The sequence below is a fragment of the Gymnodraco acuticeps genome, unplaced genomic scaffold, assembly GCF_902827175.1.
Source record: "Gymnodraco acuticeps unplaced genomic scaffold, fGymAcu1.1, whole genome shotgun sequence".
NCBI classification, from domain to species: domain Eukaryota; kingdom Metazoa; phylum Chordata; class Actinopteri; order Perciformes; family Bathydraconidae; genus Gymnodraco; species Gymnodraco acuticeps.
Genome location: NW_022991697.1, coordinates 1 through 20299, shown reverse-complemented (window position 1 = coordinate 20299; position 20299 = coordinate 1). Strand labels below are relative to the sequence as shown.

At 44.7% G+C, this 20299-nt stretch overlaps 2 protein-coding genes across 2 annotated transcripts in view; one reads left to right on the top strand and one right to left on the bottom strand.

Moving 5' to 3' along the window:
* Positions 1-16174, top strand: part of LOC117534574 (myotubularin-related protein 3-like) — a gene marked incomplete at its 5' end in the record, with an annotated part of 46057 nt that extends 29883 nt beyond the window's left edge. The window contains 5 exon segments of the mRNA XM_034198806.1: positions 815-2123; positions 4954-5064; positions 6798-6886; positions 7918-7944; positions 10698-16174. Coding sequence (XP_034054697.1) covers positions 815-2123; positions 4954-5064; positions 6798-6886; positions 7918-7944; positions 10698-10914 — 1753 coding nt within the window.
* Positions 16175-16516: 342 nt separating this feature from the next.
* Positions 16517-19091, bottom strand: LOC117534576 (citron Rho-interacting kinase-like; the record flags this gene model as incomplete). Its single annotated transcript, XM_034198807.1, has 2 exons — positions 16517-17310; positions 18742-19091. Coding segments are annotated over 2 exons (374 nt in total), but the record flags the coding sequence as incomplete, so codon positions are not given.
* Positions 19092-20299: the final 1208 nt, after the last annotated feature.

Here is a 20299-nt window from a genome sequence, read left to right as displayed (position 1 = left end):
CAAAAGGAGAATCTTACAGAAAATAATGGCTTAAAAAGACATCAATGTGCATTATTAGACACTATCATAGATAGTACAGCAACAACGACAAAGCGACAGAAGACCGTGAAGTACAGCTGACTTTTTTAGTGCTGACATTTCATTCTTTGCATATTTTATGAGGGCTATTTGGAGACAAGGTCTGAACACTTCTCTTTCATTATGTCTGTTTTGTTCTGGCGAGGCTGACGTGCGATTGATTTGTTACCCAAACATTCAGAGACGATTATACGAGCGGCTGCAGATTGAATCACTCGGTGTAAAACACACTGTGATGACATCCTGTTTCCTGTGCATTTGACATTCTGTTAGTTGTGGGCTGGCCTCTCAGAGTACACTGACTTCAAGCCTATTTGTTCATCTGTACATTCATATTGTGTATTCCATAGAGTATGAACTTGTTGTAGGACGTTATTGAGGATGTTGAATCTATTCCTGGCAGAAAGTGTCCATATTTGTGCCGATTTTGAAAAATGTTGGGTTGATTTTAAAGCGGACTCGAGCCTCTTTTTCTGTTCCTGAAAGTGTCAGAAATTAATTCAGTATCCTCAATTTACGTAACAAAACAACACCAACATTGCCCATTTATTAGCTATTATCTGCGCATGTTAACTGATGCAACTTGTGCGAATTGCCCAACAAATGCACGTTAGCATCCGGTAGTTTCTACGTGCTGGGGACCCCTAGTTTACATTTCTATCATAACACGTTGGGGTACTCACTCACTCTTATCTTATCTTTCGTTACAACTATTCTTTATTTCTGTGCTCCTCAGACGTCCGAAGACTCGGTCCTTCGACAACCTGCCGAGCGCCTGCGAGCTGAGCGGCTCTCTGCCTCCCAACCGCCGCTCCAGCGACCCGAGCCTCAACGAGAAGTGGCAGGACCACCGGCGCTCGCTGGAGATCAACATGGCCGCCGGTCCTGAGGAGGAACCGGAGCAGGAAGAAGTGATTCCTAACGGGGTGGGGCCTCATCCGAAGGAGGGAGGGGACTCTGAGCTGGAGGACAGCCCTCAAACCAGGGGGCCGGACGCTGTTAGGGGAAAGGAAGGAGAGGAGGAAGCAAAGGAAGCAAAGGAAGCAAAGGAAGCAAAGGAGGCGGAGCTTTCTGTGGCGGTGGGCGTCGCCGAGGGCCAGGTGGAGAACATCCTGAAGGAGGCGACGAAGGAGGAGGCGGGAGCAGAGATGCAGAAAGTGGGAGGAGTTATTAATATCAGTAAGAGTGTGAGTGACAAGGAGGTGAAGGAGGAAGGAGGTGATCAGTGTGCGAAGGTAAATGGTATTCAGGTGGAGAAGGAAGGGTTGGCTAACGGTCACCATCAAGAGAACGGAGTAACGGAAGCTGAGGAGGAGGAGGAGGAGGATGAGTGTCCGTCTGTGAAGGAGGAGGAGGAGGAGAAGGAGGCTACTCCAGAGGTGGAGGGTGTAGAAATGTCTTGTGTACAGGAGGAGGCTGTAAAGGAAGCCGAGCGTCCTGCAGCTCTCAGGACTCTAACCAACGGCTTCACCTCCTCTCCTGAGGAGGAGCCGCTGGACAAGAGAGCCTCCGTGATGGAGAGCTCCACAGAGACTCTGACGGAGGAGGTCTGCAGCCGGCTGGAGCCCCCCCCCAGGCAGGAGCAGGGTCTGGAGGCGGGGGAGCAGTTCATCAGGACTTTAAACGGGAAGAGACCCTCGCTGTGTGCCTTTCAGGACCGAGAGGGGCTTTATAACGGCGACGTCTCCGAGCTCCACGGGGTCAAAGGTAACGGAGAAAGGGCTCCTCTCAGTCGGCAGGTTTCCCTCGCCAGCTGCAGCTCCCTCCCCCCCCGCTGCTCGCTGCATCGATGGTGTCATCACCACGCGCCGCCGAACCGCGCCGCGATCGTTACCCCCGAGCAGCAGCCGTCTGTCCGCAGCCACCTGGACGACGACGGGCTGACGCTGCACAGCGACGCCGTGCAGACCAGGCTGCGGCAGATCGAGGCGGGACACCAGCTGGAGGTGGAGACGCTGAAGAAGCAGGTGCAGGAGCTGTGGAGCCGCCTGGAGAGCCAGCACCACTCCCACCGGGTCAACGGGGACACGGGGGACGAGGAGGGGGTGAGGGAACACAGCTCTTACCAAACGCTATACACACACACACAGAGGATATCACACACACACAGAGGATATACATGCACACACACACACACACACACACACACACACACACACACACACACACACACAGAGGATATACATGCACACACACAGAGGATATACATGCACACACACACACACAGAGGATATACATGCACACACACACACAGAGGATATACATGCACACACACACACACACAGAGGATATACATGCACACACACAGAGGATATACATGCACACACACACACACACACACACACACACAGAGGATGTACATGCACACACACACAGGATATACATGCACGCACACAGAGGATATACATGCACGCACACACACACACACAGAGGATGTACATGCACACACACACAGGATATACATGCACGCACTCACACACACACACACACACACACACACACACAGAGGATGTACATGCACACACAGAGGATATACATGCACGCACACACACACACACACACACACACACACACACACACACACACACACCACACACACACACACACACACACACACACACAGAGGATATACATGCACACACTAGTGTTGTCCCGATACCAAGTCAAGAATTGCGATTCCGATTATTTTTCGATACTTAAAGACTTCGTCTTAAATGTAATTATTGTGCTTTATTTCACACCAGAACCATAACACAAACTTTTAAACAATGAGAACAATAAATTAAATAAATGACTATAATTTGTATTAAATACAATTTAAGCATCATCAATAAACAACTTTTTTGTTTTTCGCTTCTGGCGTCTTTGTTGTCAACAAGCCGAGGCGCAGCGGCAGCTGCACTCCCACTCGCAGCCATGCTTCTCGCTTTCTCACATGCTCTGGCAGCTAGCGCGTGCACGAGAGAGGGGAGGGACTTAGAGCGTGCTTCAGAGGGGAGGGACTTAGAGCGTGCTTGAGAGGGGAGGGACTTAGAGCGTGCTTGAGAGGGGAGGGACTTAGAGCATGCTTGAGAGGGGAGGGACTTAGTGCGTGCTTGAGAGGGGAGGGACTTAGAGCGTGCTTGAGAGGGGAGGGACTTAGAGCGTGCTTGAGAGGGGAGGGACTTAGAGCGTGCTTGAGAGGGAGGGACTTAGAGCGTGCTTGAGAGGGGAGGGACTTAGAGCATGCTTGAGAGGGGAGGGACTTGAGGAGGGGAGGGACTTAGCATGCTGGAGAGGGGAGGACTTCGAGTTGAGAGGGGATGGACTTAGAGCGTGCTTTGAGAGGGAGGGACATAGAGCATGCTTGAGAGGGGAGGGACTTAGAGCATGCTTGAGAGGGGAGGGACTTAGAGCATGCTTGAGAGGGGAGGGACTTGGAGCGTGCTTGAGAGGGGAGGGACTTAGAGCGTGCTTGAGAGGGGAGGGACTTAGAGCGTGCTTGAGAGGGGAGGGACTTAGAGCGTGCTTGAGAGGGGAGGGACTTAGAGCGTGCTTGAGAGGGGAGGGACTTAGAGCGTGCTTGAGAGGGGAGGGACTTAGAGCGTGCTTGAGAGGGGAGGGACTTAGAGCGTGCTTGAGAGGGGAGGGACTTAGAGCGTGCTTGAGGGGGGCGGGACTTAGAGCGTGCTTGAGAGGGGAGGGACTTAGAGCGTGCTTGAGAGGGGAGGGACTTAGAGCGTGCTTGAGAGAGGGGAGGGACTTAGAGCGTGCTTGAGAGGGGAGGGACTTAGAGCGTGCTTGAGAGAGGGGAGGGACTGCAGGCACGGCTGCAGGGAGTGGAAGCAGAGCGCTGAACACACACGGCTCTTATTAAAACAGCGCTTTCTCACCGGAGTACTTTTCCCCGTCATTCTTAAAGTACCGATACTAATGAAACGGAGGAATCGTAACGTTTTTAACGGCAGGGTATCGCGGTACCTTTCAAGTATCGGTACACCGTGCAACACTAGCACACACACAAACACACACACACACACACAGAGGATATCACACACACAGAGGATATACTGTACATGCACACACACACACACACAAACACACACACACAAACACACACAGAGGATATACATACACACACACACAGGATATGCATGCACACACAGAGAATATACATACACACACACACACACACACACACACACACAGAGGATATACATACACACACAGAGGATATACATACACACACACACACACACACACACACACACAGAGGATATACATACACACACACACACACAGAGGATATACACACACACACACACAGAGGATATACATACACACACACACACATACAGAGGACACACACACACACACGCACACAGAGGATATACATACACACACACACACACAGGATATACATGCACACACACACACACACACACACAGGATATACATGCACACACACACACACACACAGAGGATATACACACACACACACAGAGGATATACATACACACACACACACAGAGGATATGCATGCACACACACACACACAGGATATACATGCACACACACACACACAGGATATACATGCACACACACACACACACACAGAGGATATACACACACACACACAGAGGATATACATACACACACACACACAGAGGATATGCATGCACACACACAGACAGTGCTTTCACAACCTGACACTTGACTTCAGGACAGACGGTAAAACCTTGACATCATAATATAACAGCTTAAGGGACACTGGAGGTAAACAAACAATAGACTATATGTTCATACAACCTACAGAAGAAAAAGACCTGTGCAACATTTGGATTTGATCAGATTGCTGCATTCCCCTTTAAAATGTTCCTCTGTGTGTTCGTCCAGACCTCCATGACGGACTCAGAGTTCAACCTGGACCCGAACTGTCTGTCTCGCTGCAGCACGGAGCTGTTCTCTGAGGCCAGCTGGGAGCAGGTGGACAGGACGGACACCGAGGTGAGAGGAGGAAACACCACAAAGTCTCTCATGCCCCTTTCACACCAACGCGGTTCCCGTTCTAGCTCCTCTAGAGCTCCGGTTCTTCTTTTCAGCCCCCGTTTTGTTCACACCGCCCAGAGCCCGACTGGTGCTGCCGCGGCTGCGTCTTGACGTCACCGTCTACGTCGCTGATTTTCTCCCCAACGGCGGCGGCTCGATGATCGTGTTGCTTTTAATCAAACGAAGCCATTAAATGAAATAACTACTTCCCAACCCTTATACTTTTCTCCAGAGTGCCGTGGATCGTTTATTCATGTGTTTCAGCGGCATGTACCTGTTTGGCATCACAGCGCTGTTATGAACGTTTCTCTGGTATAACATGGGGGATGTTGGCATAGCAACCGAAGCTAAACTGACTATCTTGACTACTTGTTGCTATCCTATTGTGGCATAAGCCGTTTTCTACAGGCACATTTTACCTTTTCATTATGATTCTACTTGTGATAGTCGGACACGACAACCTGTGCAGCCCATGTATTGATTCCATCCGATAGCTGCTATAATACAAAACGTCTGCCTCTCCACAATGATCAATAACAGAAAACGGACAAGTAGTCAAGTGTTGTTTTTTTAAAAGTGTGTGGTTGCGTTCTAGTCACTTTGCTCAGCGCTACTGCTTGTTACAAGTTTCATTTGCCGTACTCGCCATAAACTGTTATTGCTCCGGTTGATCCCGCCCCCGATGTAAGCGTGACGTATGCGGTTCTTGCTTCTAGACCGACAACTTTTTGGAGCTTGAAACGAACCGGGTTTCGGAGCTTAGAGGCGGCTCCGCTGCGGTGTGAACAGGACAACCGGTGCTTTTCCGGCTCTAGCTCCGAACCGGCCCTGGAACCGCGTCGGTGTGAAAGGGGCATCAGTGCACCAAGCTCTATATTCAGAGCTGCAGCTGCATGCACTAATGATTCAAACTCAGCGTTAGGGATATGAACACACACAGGTATCCTGTTAGAACCTGGTACAATGACTGAAATAGCGAAGAGTGATCGGATTATATTAAGTAACAATAATACATTCTGTAATAAGTTGGTTTCCAGGAGATTTCAACACTGTTACTGTGAAGGGGTTTCACTTTACTTACTCATCCCAAATTAGGAAATGCTTTTCTTACAGCAGCAGAAAGCTAACGGGTGTTACAAATAGAATACAATAAAGCATCAACAGAGATAATATACATATCTAAACAAAACATTAACACAATTGAGATAATCATAATTTCAAGCAAAGCTGAATCTTAATTTACTATCTTTTTACATATTTTGAATTTACCAAATACTGCACTTAGGATTTGGGTATGACATTCTGTCTGTGTGTGTGTGTGTGTGTGTGTGTGTGTGTGTGTGTGTGTGTGTGTGTGTGTGTGTGTGTGTGTGTGTGTGTGTGTGTGTGTGTGTGTGTGTGTGTGTGTGTGTGTGTGTGTGTGTGTGTGTGTGTGTGTGGTGTGTGTGTGTGTGTGTGTGTGTGTGTGTGTGTGTGTGTGTGTGTGTGTGTGTGTGTGTGTGTGTGTGTGTGTGTGTGTGTGTGTGTGTGTGTGTTACAGGTGATGTTTGATGGAGTGTGTGTTACAGGTGATGTTTGATAGTGTGTGTGCTACAAGTGATGCCTAATCGTAGGTGTGTGCGTTGCAGGTGATGTTCGATGGTGTGTGTGTTACATAGTGATGCCTAACGGTGTGTGTGTGTGTGTTGCAGGTGACGCGCTGGTACCCTGACCACCTGGCTGCTCAGTGTTACGGCTGTGAGAGCAGATTCTGGCTCGCCACCAGGAAGCATCACTGCAGGTGAGGATCACACACCTTCAGTCACCCTTTAACCCATCGTCATCCTCCTGTGTGTGTGTGTGTGTGTGTGTGTGTGTGTGTGTGTGTGTGTGTGTGTGTGTGTGTGTGTGTGTGTGTGTGTGTGTGTGTGTGTGTGTGTGTGTGTGGTGTGTGTGTGTGTGTGTGTGTGTGTGTGTGTGTGTGTGTGTGTGTGTGTGTGTGTGTGTGTGTGTGTGTGTGTGTGTGTGTGTGTGTGTGTGTGTGTGTGTGTGTGTGTGTGTGTGTGTGTGTGTGTGGTGTGTGGTGTGTGTGTGTGTGTGTGTGTGTGTGTGTGTGTGTGTGTGTGTGTGTGTGTGTGTGTGTGTGTGTGTGTGTGTGTGTGTGTGTGTGTGTGTGTGTGTGTGTGTGTGTGTGTGTGTGTGTGTGTGTGTGTGTGTAAATCAGTCTTAGATACATCTTGAGTGACAGGATTTTACTTCTTCTCCACTTTTCTCAGATCTCAAAATCCACTTATTGGTTTATTCGGTTTCTTCTGAGGAATTAAGAAAAAGTTAAATGTTTCCAAGTGGGGTTGAATGAGGTAGTAGATAGCAGCCTTTCTCTTATTTTCAAATCCTTCATTCTTATCAGGAATTTATGATTATTTAGCCGAGTAGTTTATTGTTTATGTTTATTTTACTAATTACATTTTAAACCAGAGATCTCTTTGCAGTGCGTCCTACTGCTTCAAGATTCAAAGCTCTATTGTCATTAGCTCAGTAGCTACAGTGTAGATATGGCCCTGGCTCCTCCAACAGAATATATATATAGAACAAATAAAACAGATACAATAGTGCAAGAGAATGTTTTGAGTGTTTTTCTGTTTAAGTTATGGATTCTTAACGCAAAAGTCAGGAGTTAGCGACATTGTGACACACGTCTGCAGCAGGAAGTGTGTGTTGGTGTGTGTTAAGTGTCTGTATGTGTGTGTGTCAGTGTGTGTGTGTGTGTCATGTTCTCCACTGCTCAGGCAGTTCTTATGCATTGTCTCCCCCCCCCCCTCTCCTCTACAGTGGCAGGGAGCCTTTCCAGGAGGTCTGGTGAGATCCAGCTCCCCTCCACCCTAAATCCCCCCCTCTCCCCCTTTAGTATCCCTGCACCCCCCCCCTCTACACTCCCTCCCCCTCCTCACCTGTTGCATCTGGTTCCTTCATCCTGTTGTAGTTGTCATCAAATTTCTCAGAGAAATCTCTTTTATTTGTCTGAGATTTGAGTGTGCTGCCATTTAGAGGTTTTGATTGGCTGTGCAGTAGCGTCAGGGGGAGGGCTGTGATTGGTCGAGGGATGATTGGTATTTCACCCTAAGATTTTTGAATTAGGGATGCAGGATATATCGTCACAGTGCAACTTTTTTACTGCTTTATTGAAACGGACGGTTCTTGTTTTGGAAATATAACATGAAGCTTCAAAGATTAACCAATTCAGCTATTTAATAAATCTCCTTTTAATTGAACACATATTTGGTTTTAATGATTAATTAATACAAAAAACACTCAACACACATTCAAAAATGTTCTAGTTTCTTTCTTCCTTGTTTTAATGTTTACCATTGTCTCCCTTATTATAGACCAATAAGCAAAAACATGAATCCAGAAAGTAATCAACATCCAAAATGATGGTTAGTCGTCTCAAAGCGTATCCAGTGCTTCCCCCTTTAATGTGTAGGCTCGCCTCAGTTTAATAATGAAGGTCTTACAAGAAAACTACATTTATTATTGATCAACCGTCTTCATTTTGTGTTTAAATTAATGCTTTTAACTTACATTTTTTTACAAAATAAAGTCTAAAAAAGCCTCTTTAAAAAAATGATAAATCGCAGGAAGCAAATAATGCAACATCAGGTTTTTCAACATCCTGCAGCCCTAATTAAAACCTTAAAAAACCAGATTTCCACAGCTTCTCCACTCCTCCTGTCATTACCCCCTCTCCACCTTCACCCCCCCCCCCCCCGGCAGCATGCCGCCCCAAACCAGCCGCCTGCATCTCACCCCCAGGCTGGAGAGTGGAATAGATTCATATTTGTAGTTTTAGTTTCTGCTCAGGGTGAGTAGGCAGGTAGAAGAGTGTGTGTGTGAGTGTGTGAGCATGGCCTTACATCAGAATCTGAGCATGGGTTTTATAAAGGTATTAATGTGTGTTTTTATTAATGGGCTGGTTATTAAAGAAATGCTAACAGGCATGGAGTGCAGCAGAAAACTAGATGAACTCATTCTTAAGAAACTGACTTCTTTTAAAACTTGTAATAATGTGTCTAAGGTCAGCTGGTTTACAGGAGACACATTTTATATCAGCATCCTGTTCTGTAAATGTGTTCATACTAGGTTTTATTTACAATCAGCTCTAGATCAACATTAAGCACATATTAACACCACTTCATGATGAAGTAAAAAGCTAATGTTGGGCTATAAAGGAACTACAGCACGGTCACATGACTTCACGTCACCACCGCTAAGCTAAAGGTGGCTAATGTTGGGCTATAAAGGAACTACAGCACGGTCACATGACTTCACGTCACCACCGCTAAGCTAAAGGTGGCTAATGTTGGGCTATAAAGGAACTACAGCACGGTCACATGACTTCACGTCACCACCGCTAAGCTAAAGGCGGCTAATGTTGGGCTATAAAGGAACTACAGCACGGTCACATGACTTCACATCACCACCGCTAAGCTAAAGGCGGCTAATGTTGGGCTATAAAGGAACTACAGCACGGTCACATGACCTCACGTCACCACCGCTAAGCTAAAGGGGGCTAATGTTGGGCTATAAAGGAACTACAGCACGGTCACATGACCTCACGTCACCACCGCTAAGCTAAAGGCGGCTAATGTTGGGCTATAAAGGAACTACAGCACGGTCACATGACCTCACGTCACCACCGCTAAGCTAAAGGGGGCTAATGTTGGGCTATAAAAGGAACTACAGCACGGTCACATGACCTCACGTCACCACCGCTAAGCTAAAGGAGGCTAATGTTGGGCTATAAAGGAACTACAGCACGGTCACATGACCTCACGTCACCACCGCTAAGCTAAAGGAGGCTAATGTTGGGCTATAAAGGAACTACAGCACGGTCACATGACCTCACGTCACCACCGCTAAGCTAAAGGTGGCTAATGTTGGGCTATAAAGGAACTACAGCACGGTCACATGACCTCACGTCACCACCGCTAAGCTAAAGGAGGCTAATGTTGGACTATAAAGGAACTACAGCACGGTCACATGACTTCATGTCACCACCACTAAGCTAAAGGTGGCTAATGTTGGGCTATAAAGGAACTACAGCACGGTCACATGACTTCACGTCACCACTGCTAAGCTAAAGGTGGCTAATGTGTTGGCCGTGATGACGGTTAGTCTTCTCATTTAGACACTTCAATTCACCAGTGGGGTATTTACTGACGTATTGCATGTCGTGGAATATAAATATCTTCAGCTTGTCTTAAACCACATACCTTATTTCAGGATAACAACCAAAAACACACATTCAGAAAACCATTGACTTCCAGACGAGGGAACAGGAAGTGATAAAATGCTGTCCCAGGCTTCTCTAATAATGCAACCTAAAATATATTAAAGACATGAAAAAGAAATAAAATAGTGAAAGTGACATAGTTACGTTCTTTAAGTCTCATTCCTGTGGGTTAAATACACAAAAAATCCAGACTTTTATGAAATAATCACCATTAAAATCAGTTTTTTTGTATGGGGGACATTTCCTGGTGTGTATCGGTGACTGTGTGTATAGGCTCCCGTAATGACCCCTGTTTCTGTGTGTGTCTGTGTGTGTGCAGGAACTGCGGTAACGTGTTCTGCGCCAGTTGCTGCGAGCAGAAGATCCCCGTGCCAAGCCAGCAGCTGTTCGAGCCCAGCCGCGTCTGCAACGGTTGTTACGGCAACCTGAAGCTAAGCCCCGCCCCCCTGAAGCTAAGCCCCGCCCCCCCGGAGCTAGAGAAGCGAAACGATGCACCTGCTGCAGGGAGAAACACCAAATGTCCTGTAGACTCTTAAGTGTGTGTGTGTGTGTGTGTGCTGCAGGTGTGGAGTGTATATACAAAGAGGCTGTGCACAGGGGTGTGTGTGTTTGTGTGTGTGTGGCACTGCTGCACCCCACACACACCCCCGAGGATGGAGGAGTGAGGATGGACGTCCTGGAAACGACTGGACGCTGGAGTTTCTGCGTTTCATCTTTTCAACGACACACTCATCTCACTCTGGACTCTTTATTCATGAAGGTGTGTGTGATCGGGAAGAAATCATGACTTTAAAAATGTCTGGGGGTTTGTCGCCGTAAATACTGTCGTCGTACGATATATTGTCCCGTGAACAACTGCCGTATTATTGTGTTTATAAGACCATTTTGTGCCACTGATATAATGCTACTAGGGAAGTAAACTCGCATGTACAACCTTTTAAAAAAACAAAGACTATTCAGACACTTGAATTTGATCAACATATTCAAATAAAGGGTATTTTAATAATATTTTTGATGAATAAATAAAACTAAAACAGTAAAATACTTTAACATTTTTATTTTTAAGTTATATTCAGAGATTGGAATTTAATCAAACATATGTACATACCCTTTATAAACCAAAACAAATCTGAATTAATTAATCAAGTATAAAGATTATTGGAATTAAATTTAGAAAAAAATTCAAAACACTGAATAAATTAGAGACTTATTTCAATAAAAAAACAAAGTAAATATTAAGAATATTCAGACATTTTAATAGAAAAACAATATTTAAAATACCCTGAATTAATTAGACTTAATCAAACTATATTACATTTTAATTATAAGGAATATTAAGACATTAGAGCAGGAAATACATATTAAAAATCCTGAATTAATAGAGCACTAAATATTGTATAAACGGTTAATTATTAAGCAATTAACCAAATTAATATATTAAATATGGTCTTATAATGCTGCATCATGTTGGCTTAAATGTTGGTCATGTAAACACAATAATGTGGAAGTCGATATATATCCCATAATAAGTAGAAACATTAGTTATGGTGACAGTCTGATGAACTCTTAAAGGGCCAGTGCACACACATTACCAAACCATGTTTCCTCTCTAACCGTGCTTCTATATTTATTCTATTTTCCCAGTTTGAGAGAAGTTAATAAGGGCTTACACTATATATATATTTCTGTTGTACACAAATCCATTAAATGTCTGAAGATAGTGACATTTGTTCTGGAAAACAAGCTGATTTTATTCAAATCCCTCATTATAGTGTACTGGCCCTTTAAGGCTTTAAGGTGTACTGGCCCTTTAAGGCTTTATGGTGCACTGGCCCATTAAGGATTTATGGTGTACTGGCCCTTTAAGGCTTTATGGTGCACTGGCCCTTTAAGGCTTTATGGTGTACTGGCCCTTTAAGGCTGTATGGTGCACTGGCCCTTTAAGGCTTTATGGTGCACTGGCCCTTTAAGGCTGTATGGTGTACTGGCCCTTTAAGACTTTATGGTGCACTGGCCCTTTAAGGCTTTGTGGTGTACTGGCCCTTTAAGGCTTTATGGTGCACTGGCCCTTTAAGGCTTTGTGGTGTACTGGCCCTTTAAGGCTTTATGGTGTACTGGCCCTTTAAGGCTCCCGGCTGAATCTCTTGATTGATGAGTGGGTTTTTATCGCTTTTGACGCAGAATTATTTTGTATTTTTCTGTGTGATGTTTGTTGAGATTCAGAGCAGAGTGCAGACAGGAAGTTGGAGTTTTTATGAGTTTATTTTGGTAACACTTTCTATTAAAAAAACATATCTATAATGCATTATAAACACACTTTAAACTACAATTCGAATGCTAATCATACCACATTATAAAACATTGTATTATGACTTGTAGGTAGTGTCATAATCCTTCATAATTGCTCTTAAATTACGGACATTTCTATTAAAACATGTCTTTTTTTACAACTACAGTAAATCCTTACAAACTTGACCTTTTGCAACAATTTAAAATACTTTTGATCTGATAGTTGTTGTTATAAAGCATTAAGAATATTAAATAGTGCTTATTTATGGCTACAAAGTAGTATTTATACTCGGTTTACTTTCTAAATTATTGGTTTTGTTTATTTAATATTGAAAAACCCAAATATTGTCTTTTTTTATGATATAAAACTACGAAAAAACAGCATTTTCTGACAAGGATAATTACTTTAATGATTCAATACTTATCAAAATAGTTGGGGAATTGTATATAAATGTAATTACACCGGGCTATAAGCAGATAATAATTGTGTTTATAATAGTATAGACATGTGCTTCATAGAAAGTGTCACCAAGAATGAATATCTCCTACGTTAACGAGGGTCTATTATCATTGTTATTTGTCAGCGATGTTTTGAACAGCTGATCGACTGTTATTCAGCGAGTGTGTAACAAAGTGTGTGTGACAGTGTGTTATTGTCACACACACGCACACAACAGCCTCCCACTTTTATTACCCAGCAGGCACTGGGCGTCTCCTCGACTCTTCAGCCTCTCACAGGAAGTTTAACACCTCCACAAAAAAAAAATTGAAATGTTAAAGCTCGTCATTTGTGATTGGGCGTTTTAATCATGACATCACAGGTGTTCTCCGCTCTGATTGGCTGAGGCGTGGAAGAGCGTAGGCAGAAAGGGCTCTTTAAGAAGTAGAGGGTGTTTCTCAATGTCGAGGACGCTTCCTTGGTAGGACATGTCAGGTCCTTCAGAAGCTAGGCAAGGATCCGTCCTGTCAATCGGAGAACGATGAATGGAACAGGCTAGCAAGTGTGTCATATGAGAGGCCCCCGCCTTACATTTTCCGCCAAAGATTTGGGAAATTGGTCTGTGCGCAAAGCATTGTGGGGATTTTAAGACCGCGGAGGATACACCGGTGCAGCCTCGAAATTTTCCGCAACGAAGGATTCAGTCCTCTGTAGAATTCCAAGGATCCTGGACATTGGAACAGTCTTTCGGCGGGACTCGACGTAGCATCCTTGAAATAGTGGCTCTGGAGGATCCTTCCTCGACATTGAGAAACACCCAGAGACTCAAGCACCATCCAATGACCTCCTCGCACACACACACTTTGTTTTTTGTAAGATAAGTGAATAAAATAATATATTCAGATATAGCATTTAAGACAAATGTATAGAATCCTTGAATAGTGGCTCACTTGATTAGTCACCAAAGGTTTTTTGTTTTTTTATTTCTTTGTTTTTCTTATGTTGTTTAATTGAGAAGAAATATCATTTGTTGATGACAGGTGTTTTTGTTTTTTTAAATAGAGAAGCAGGACGTCCTGTTTCGATGCTGCAGTGGTTTTTCCCTTTCAAATGATTTCACTTGAGTTGTTGAATTGCTGTTTAAAAAAAAGAAAAGAAACCCAGACAATTGAAATTGCCACAGGATAATCAGTGTTGATGCTTCCTCTGTTTTACCCTGTTTTATATCAGCCAATCACAAGAGGATGTGTACATCTAAAGGGGTTAGCATTTAGCATCGTTAGCATATTGAAATCATCAGTGTGTGCGGCCGGTGAGACGTCTATGCACTGAGAGGTCCCGAAAATAAATACCCCCCCCCCCCTCACTCACACACCATTACACCCATCTACAAACACTACCTCTACTTTATACACACACACACACACACACACACACACTATTATTAGCTCACACACCACGCAGAACTGCCTTTGTTATTGTATTTTCCCTTAAAGGTACAGTACACATTTTAATTTTATTTTCAAATCTTTTTTTGGGGGGGATTTACGATCTTTTAATCCCCCGTTTGGACTATCAGAGGAATTTAAAACGTTGTGATGACTCATTGAACCGAAGCGAAGTGTTTCCTCTCCGCCCTCCTGTGTTGGTGGTGTTTAACTCAGCAGCTCCACCTTTAATCCTAGACATCACAGAGACACCTGGCCGCTGTCGTTTCTGTTAATTTGTACAAAACACTCAAAAACAGCGGCTTTAAATGCTGACATTATGTGTATATAATGCTACTGCCTCTGATTTCACATCTAAAGTATATATTTGCGTAAATCTGACCTGGGATCCTATTTAGATATTTTTTCATAGAATTTACATTTTTTTATTTTATTTTCAGGCTGCTGTATTTTTATTATATTTTTATGTAGTTTCAGATTTAAGTGATGCAAATATTTGCCAAAAACTTTTTCTGAATTAATTTCAATATTTTTTTGTTGGCTAAAAAATACAAAAATTGGTACAAAATGCAGATTTTTTTAATTTGAATTAACTCATTTAATTGGATGTTTTTCTATACATATGCATCATTCACACTTCCATAGCTTCATTCAAGAACCTTAATACTTAAGGAGTCTTAAAAAAATAATCACAAATAATAATTTAAAAAGTGGTAAAGCCCTAATAACTCTTAGTTAATTGTGAATAATAAATATTAATGTAAAACATCCAAATGAGACGCTCAACATTTTAAATTAACTAATTTGGTACGGACTTAATAATTCTTATTAATCGTTATTCTTTTCCAAATCTCCCAAATAAATATTAATTTGTCTTAAATATTGAAAGAAAATTATTGTGAACACTTCATCACCTTTTAAATACAGATTTAATTAGAAAGAAATAAGACGTCCCTTTACACCACCCTCACAGGCCGGGGCTCATCCACCAATCCATGAATGTGAAACGTCTTAAAATATATATTTTGCACACGACACAAAGTAGACACTGCCACAGGGTGCGTCACAGCAGAGCTGAGAGTGTTGCTTTTCACTATTGTAAAGCGAGTGTGTGTAAACATGTGGTCATCACACACACACACACACACACATCCCTCGCTGTGCTTTTATTTTTATTCTCCTCCTAGGAAGTTCTCTTTCTGCATTTGTTGTTTTATTTCTCTAACTCACGCTGACTGCTAAGGCCCAGTCATCACCTGAGTGTGTGTGTCTGTGTGTGTGTGTGTGTGTGTGTGTGTGAATGCATCGAGTGTGTGTGTGTGTGAATGCATTGAGTGTGTGTGTGTGTCTCTTTTAGTGGAGACTGGTGCCAAGCAGTGTAGTGTCGGGTCTCTCACAGAACGACAGCTCGTGCTTCAGTTTGAGTTTTTCTCCGGTCTGTTTTTTCGAAGCACTTTGAACCTCCTCCGGAGTGTGTGAGGAGTGTGTAGCTGTACATAGCGACTTCCTGTAACAACAAGTGCTCCTCGTTCAGTCTGAATATTTTGTTTCTGTCGGTTTTACTTTTAAAGAGCATTTCATTGTTGTAGAATTAAAGGAGAAATAAACTAGATAAACCTACCGTGTCTGTCTGCTCTGAACACACACACACACACACTTCAATATCTATTTAATTACTTTTCTTATTCTACTCTGTGTTAATTTCTTAGCATACTATACCATGATTTTTAAACGTTCTGTGTCCGTCTGCTCTGAACACACACAAACGGGAACACACTTCAATATCTATTTAATTACTATTCTTATTTTACTATATGTACATTTTTTACTATACCATGACTTAAGTTAAAAGCTCTCACACTGATGGTATATCTGCAGCTGAAACACATACATGGACAACCACCTCTCCATCCGTCAGACACAGGTCAAACTCCTCCAGACACACACACACACACACAAGGAAACACTTCAATCATGTTTAATGCATGTACTGGTTTACATCTCTATAAATCAAGAACATATTAAGTCACTGTCAAACATCAACGTCTACTTATTGAACCGAATACAGAGAAAGGAAAACAACCAAGAGAATCAGAGGAGCTGCTGTTGTGTTCATGCTCACTGAGGAAGAGGAGGAGGAGTGATGGATCTGAGGAGGGAGTTAAAGTGACTCCTGACGACGACTACACTTCACAGAATCAGCAGCAGGTTAGGTTTGCTAAACAACACGAGGAGCACTTGTAATATGTTACGAACCATAAAGCGTTTAAATGCCAAAGGCTAGAGAGCGACCCTCAGAATAAAGAGCGAGTTTCACTTCAGATCCGTCGGTACATGTGCAAAGTGCTGCTCCTCAGACCCTCTTCAGGACTAATGAGAGTCTTTATTAAACGCTGATTATATTTCCTAAACCAACGACATCATTAATCTCCCTGTCGACATCTTTAGAAACTCGTTTAAAAAAAAATAGACTTGGTTTCACCGGCCGACTATTCCCTTTATCTATAAAACTCAGACGGCATTATTTACATCTCTGGAGGAACATTTCATGAAGTGGGTTCTCTTCTTCTGCAGATCACATCTTCCACTTTCCAATGAAAGCACGCGTGAGGAAAGAGGACTCAGAGTGCAGGTTTATGGGAAGCTGCACGAGCAGCTGCACTATGTACAGGCAGTGTGTGTGTCTGTGTGTGGATCAAGGGTTCCTTCAGTTCCTCTTCATGCTCCAGGACTCACACCGATGACTGATCCCAGACCTGCAGGACAGAGACACAGGGTCACACTCACACCAGGGCTTCTCAAACTCCGGACCAAGATCCGGATCCGGACCGAACTGCAAATCAATCCGGACCGAACCATGTGTCCCATTATAAAAAAGAAAAATTATACAAAAGAAAAAAAGAAAAACTTTCTGATTCTGATGTAAATTCATGTATATTTTCTTGTGTCTGACGCATTGTGAGAATGAACGTGCATATATATTTACTTGTGTGCGCGAGCGTGACACGCAAGTTTACCTTGACTTTCTAATGCTTCTAATGCCTTTTTTGCCGAGGCTCAAGGCATTGGCTACAGACAAACAGTGACATTTCTCCCACTAGTTCAAGCCACCATACTGTATGTATTGAATGTGTGTGTGTATACAGGGGCGCCGTTTGCCGACAGGCAAGTGCTTGGACCAGAAGGGGGCCCCCAAAGAAGGTAGATTAAGAAGGTCCACAGCAACGACAACATTAAACACCCTTTAATTTACTGCAACGACATGTCGGGAAACCCCCTCAAGGGGGCCCCATGCATAGCGCGCCGTAAGAAACTGCTTCTTTACTGGACTTTACTGGCATTGATCCGGACCAGTGACCTTGTATAAAATTCACAAGTGGACCTTTGATAAAAAAGTTTGAGTACCCCTGCTCTACATAATACTAATACATTTCATTTATATAGCACACTTTAAAAACAACGTCATCTCAAGGTGCTTTCACCATGAATACTGATCAAACACCAACACGTGCCGTCAGGGGAAGAGAGGGTAATATATACTGTCACTTTTAGAATATACTATATTAGGACTATTAATCAAACCTTTTTAACACAGATTTTATAATAGTAGGGTCATGCAAAGTGAGGGTGCCTAGCCCTTTAAGAGAGAGAGAGAGAGCAGGGTACATGTGTGGCGCATGTTGAGAGCGCGCAAGATGAGAGCGAGACGAGAGCTAGATGAGAGCGAGACGAGAGCTAGATGAGGGCGAGACGAGAGCGAGACGAAAGCGACGAGAGCGAGATGAGGGAGAGATGAGAACGAGATGTAAGCGACGAGAGCGAGACGAGAGCGAGACGAAAGCGAGATGAGAGCGAGACGAGAGCGAGACGAAAGCGAGATGAGAGCGAGATGAGGGAGAGATGAGAGCGAGATGTAAGCGACGAGAGTGAGGCGAGACGAGAGCGAGATGAAAGCAACGAGAGCGAGACGAGAGTGAGATGAGAGCGAGACGAGAGTGAGGTGTAAGCGACGAGAGCGAGACGAGGGCGAGACGAGGGCGAGACGAGGGCGAGACGAGAGCGAGACGAGGGCGAGACGAGGGCGAGACGAGAGCGAGCTCTGAAAAACATGTCAGACTTTTTATGACAACAAGGTATCATCGTTTCTTAAGTCTGGTATACTAAAATAAACGGGGTCTCCCCAGCACCTTGTTGGCGGGGGCCAGCTGCGTCCTCACAGACCCAGCGTGGAGCCGGCCGCTGTCCCCGAACCTCCCCGGAGACCTCTCTCTGCGGGGGTCCATCTCCCTACGGGCGTCCAGCCCTCTGCCCGGGGACTTCTCCCGCTCCAGGGGGGGCCGGGCAGGGGATTTGTCCCTCCTGAACTCGGTCCTTCCCTCCCGGTACCGGTGGGGGGTGCTGGGCTCCCGGTGGAGGCCCTCATGGCTGCCGGGGCCCGAGACCAGGCGCTTGGAGATGTGCTCGGTGTAGGTGGGGGGGCCGCGCTTACTGGGACTCCTGCAGGACACAAGGGGAGGAGATATCTGATCAAAGTCAACTTTATTGTCAATCTTTCAGTTTGTGTGGACAGACAGAGATCGAAATACCGTTTCCCACAATCCTGAATACAATAACAAATATGTATAGAAATATGTATTACATTACATTACATTGAGCTGACGCTTTTATCCAAAGCGATTTACAATAAGTACATTCGACCAGGAAGACACAACCTTGAAGAAAACAGAATCATATAAGTACATCAGGTTTCATAGAGCCAAACATTTCAAGTGCTACTCAACTGGCTTTAGGTAAGCCAGTCCTTTATTAGTATAAAAGTGCTCTGTTAATAGTTCTATCACTCGAAGTGGAGTCGGAAGAGATGAGTTTTCAGTTTGCGCCGGAAGATGTGCAAGCTATCTGCCGTCCTGATGTCAATGGGGAGCTCATTCCACCATCTTGGAGCCAGGACAGCAAACCCACGTGTTTTTGCTGATGGGAACTTGGGTCCCCCTCGCAGCGAGGGTGCAGCGAGTCGTTTGGCTGATGCAGAGCGGAGTGCACGCGCTGGGGTGTACGGTTTAACCATGTCCTGGATGTACGAAGGGCCAGATCCATTCGCAGCATGGTAAGCAAGTACCAGTGTCTTGAAGTGGATTCTGGCAGTTACCGGAAGCCAGTGAAGGCAGCGGAGGAGCGGAGTGGTGTGGGAAAATTTAGGAAGGTTGAAGACCAGACGAGCCGCTGCATTCTGGATGAGCTGCAGAGGTCGGATGGCACATGCAGGTAGACCAGCCAGGAGGGAGTTGCAGTAGTCTAGGCGTGAGATGACGAGAGCCTGGACCAGAACCTGCGTCGCTTTCTGAGTCAGCTGGGGACGTATCTTCCTGATGTTGTAAAGCGTGTATCTGCAGCAACGGGTTGTAGCAGCTATGTTTGCAGTGAAGGACAGGTTGTTATCTAGGGTCACACCCAGATTCCTTGCAGTCTGAGTCGGGGAAACAACTGAGGTGCCGATGTTGATTGTTAGGTCAAGAGTGGGACAATCTTTTCCCGGGAGGAAGAGCAGCTCAGTCTTGTCAAGGTTGAGCTTGAGGTGATGAGCAGACATCCACTGAGAGATATCAGCTAGACAAGCAGAGATGCGTGCGACGACCTGGGTCTCTGAGCGGGGAAAGGACAGGATTAATTGGGTGTCATCAGCGTAGCAGTGTTATGAAAAACCATGCGGGCTAATGACTGATCCGAGCGAGTTTGTGTACAGGG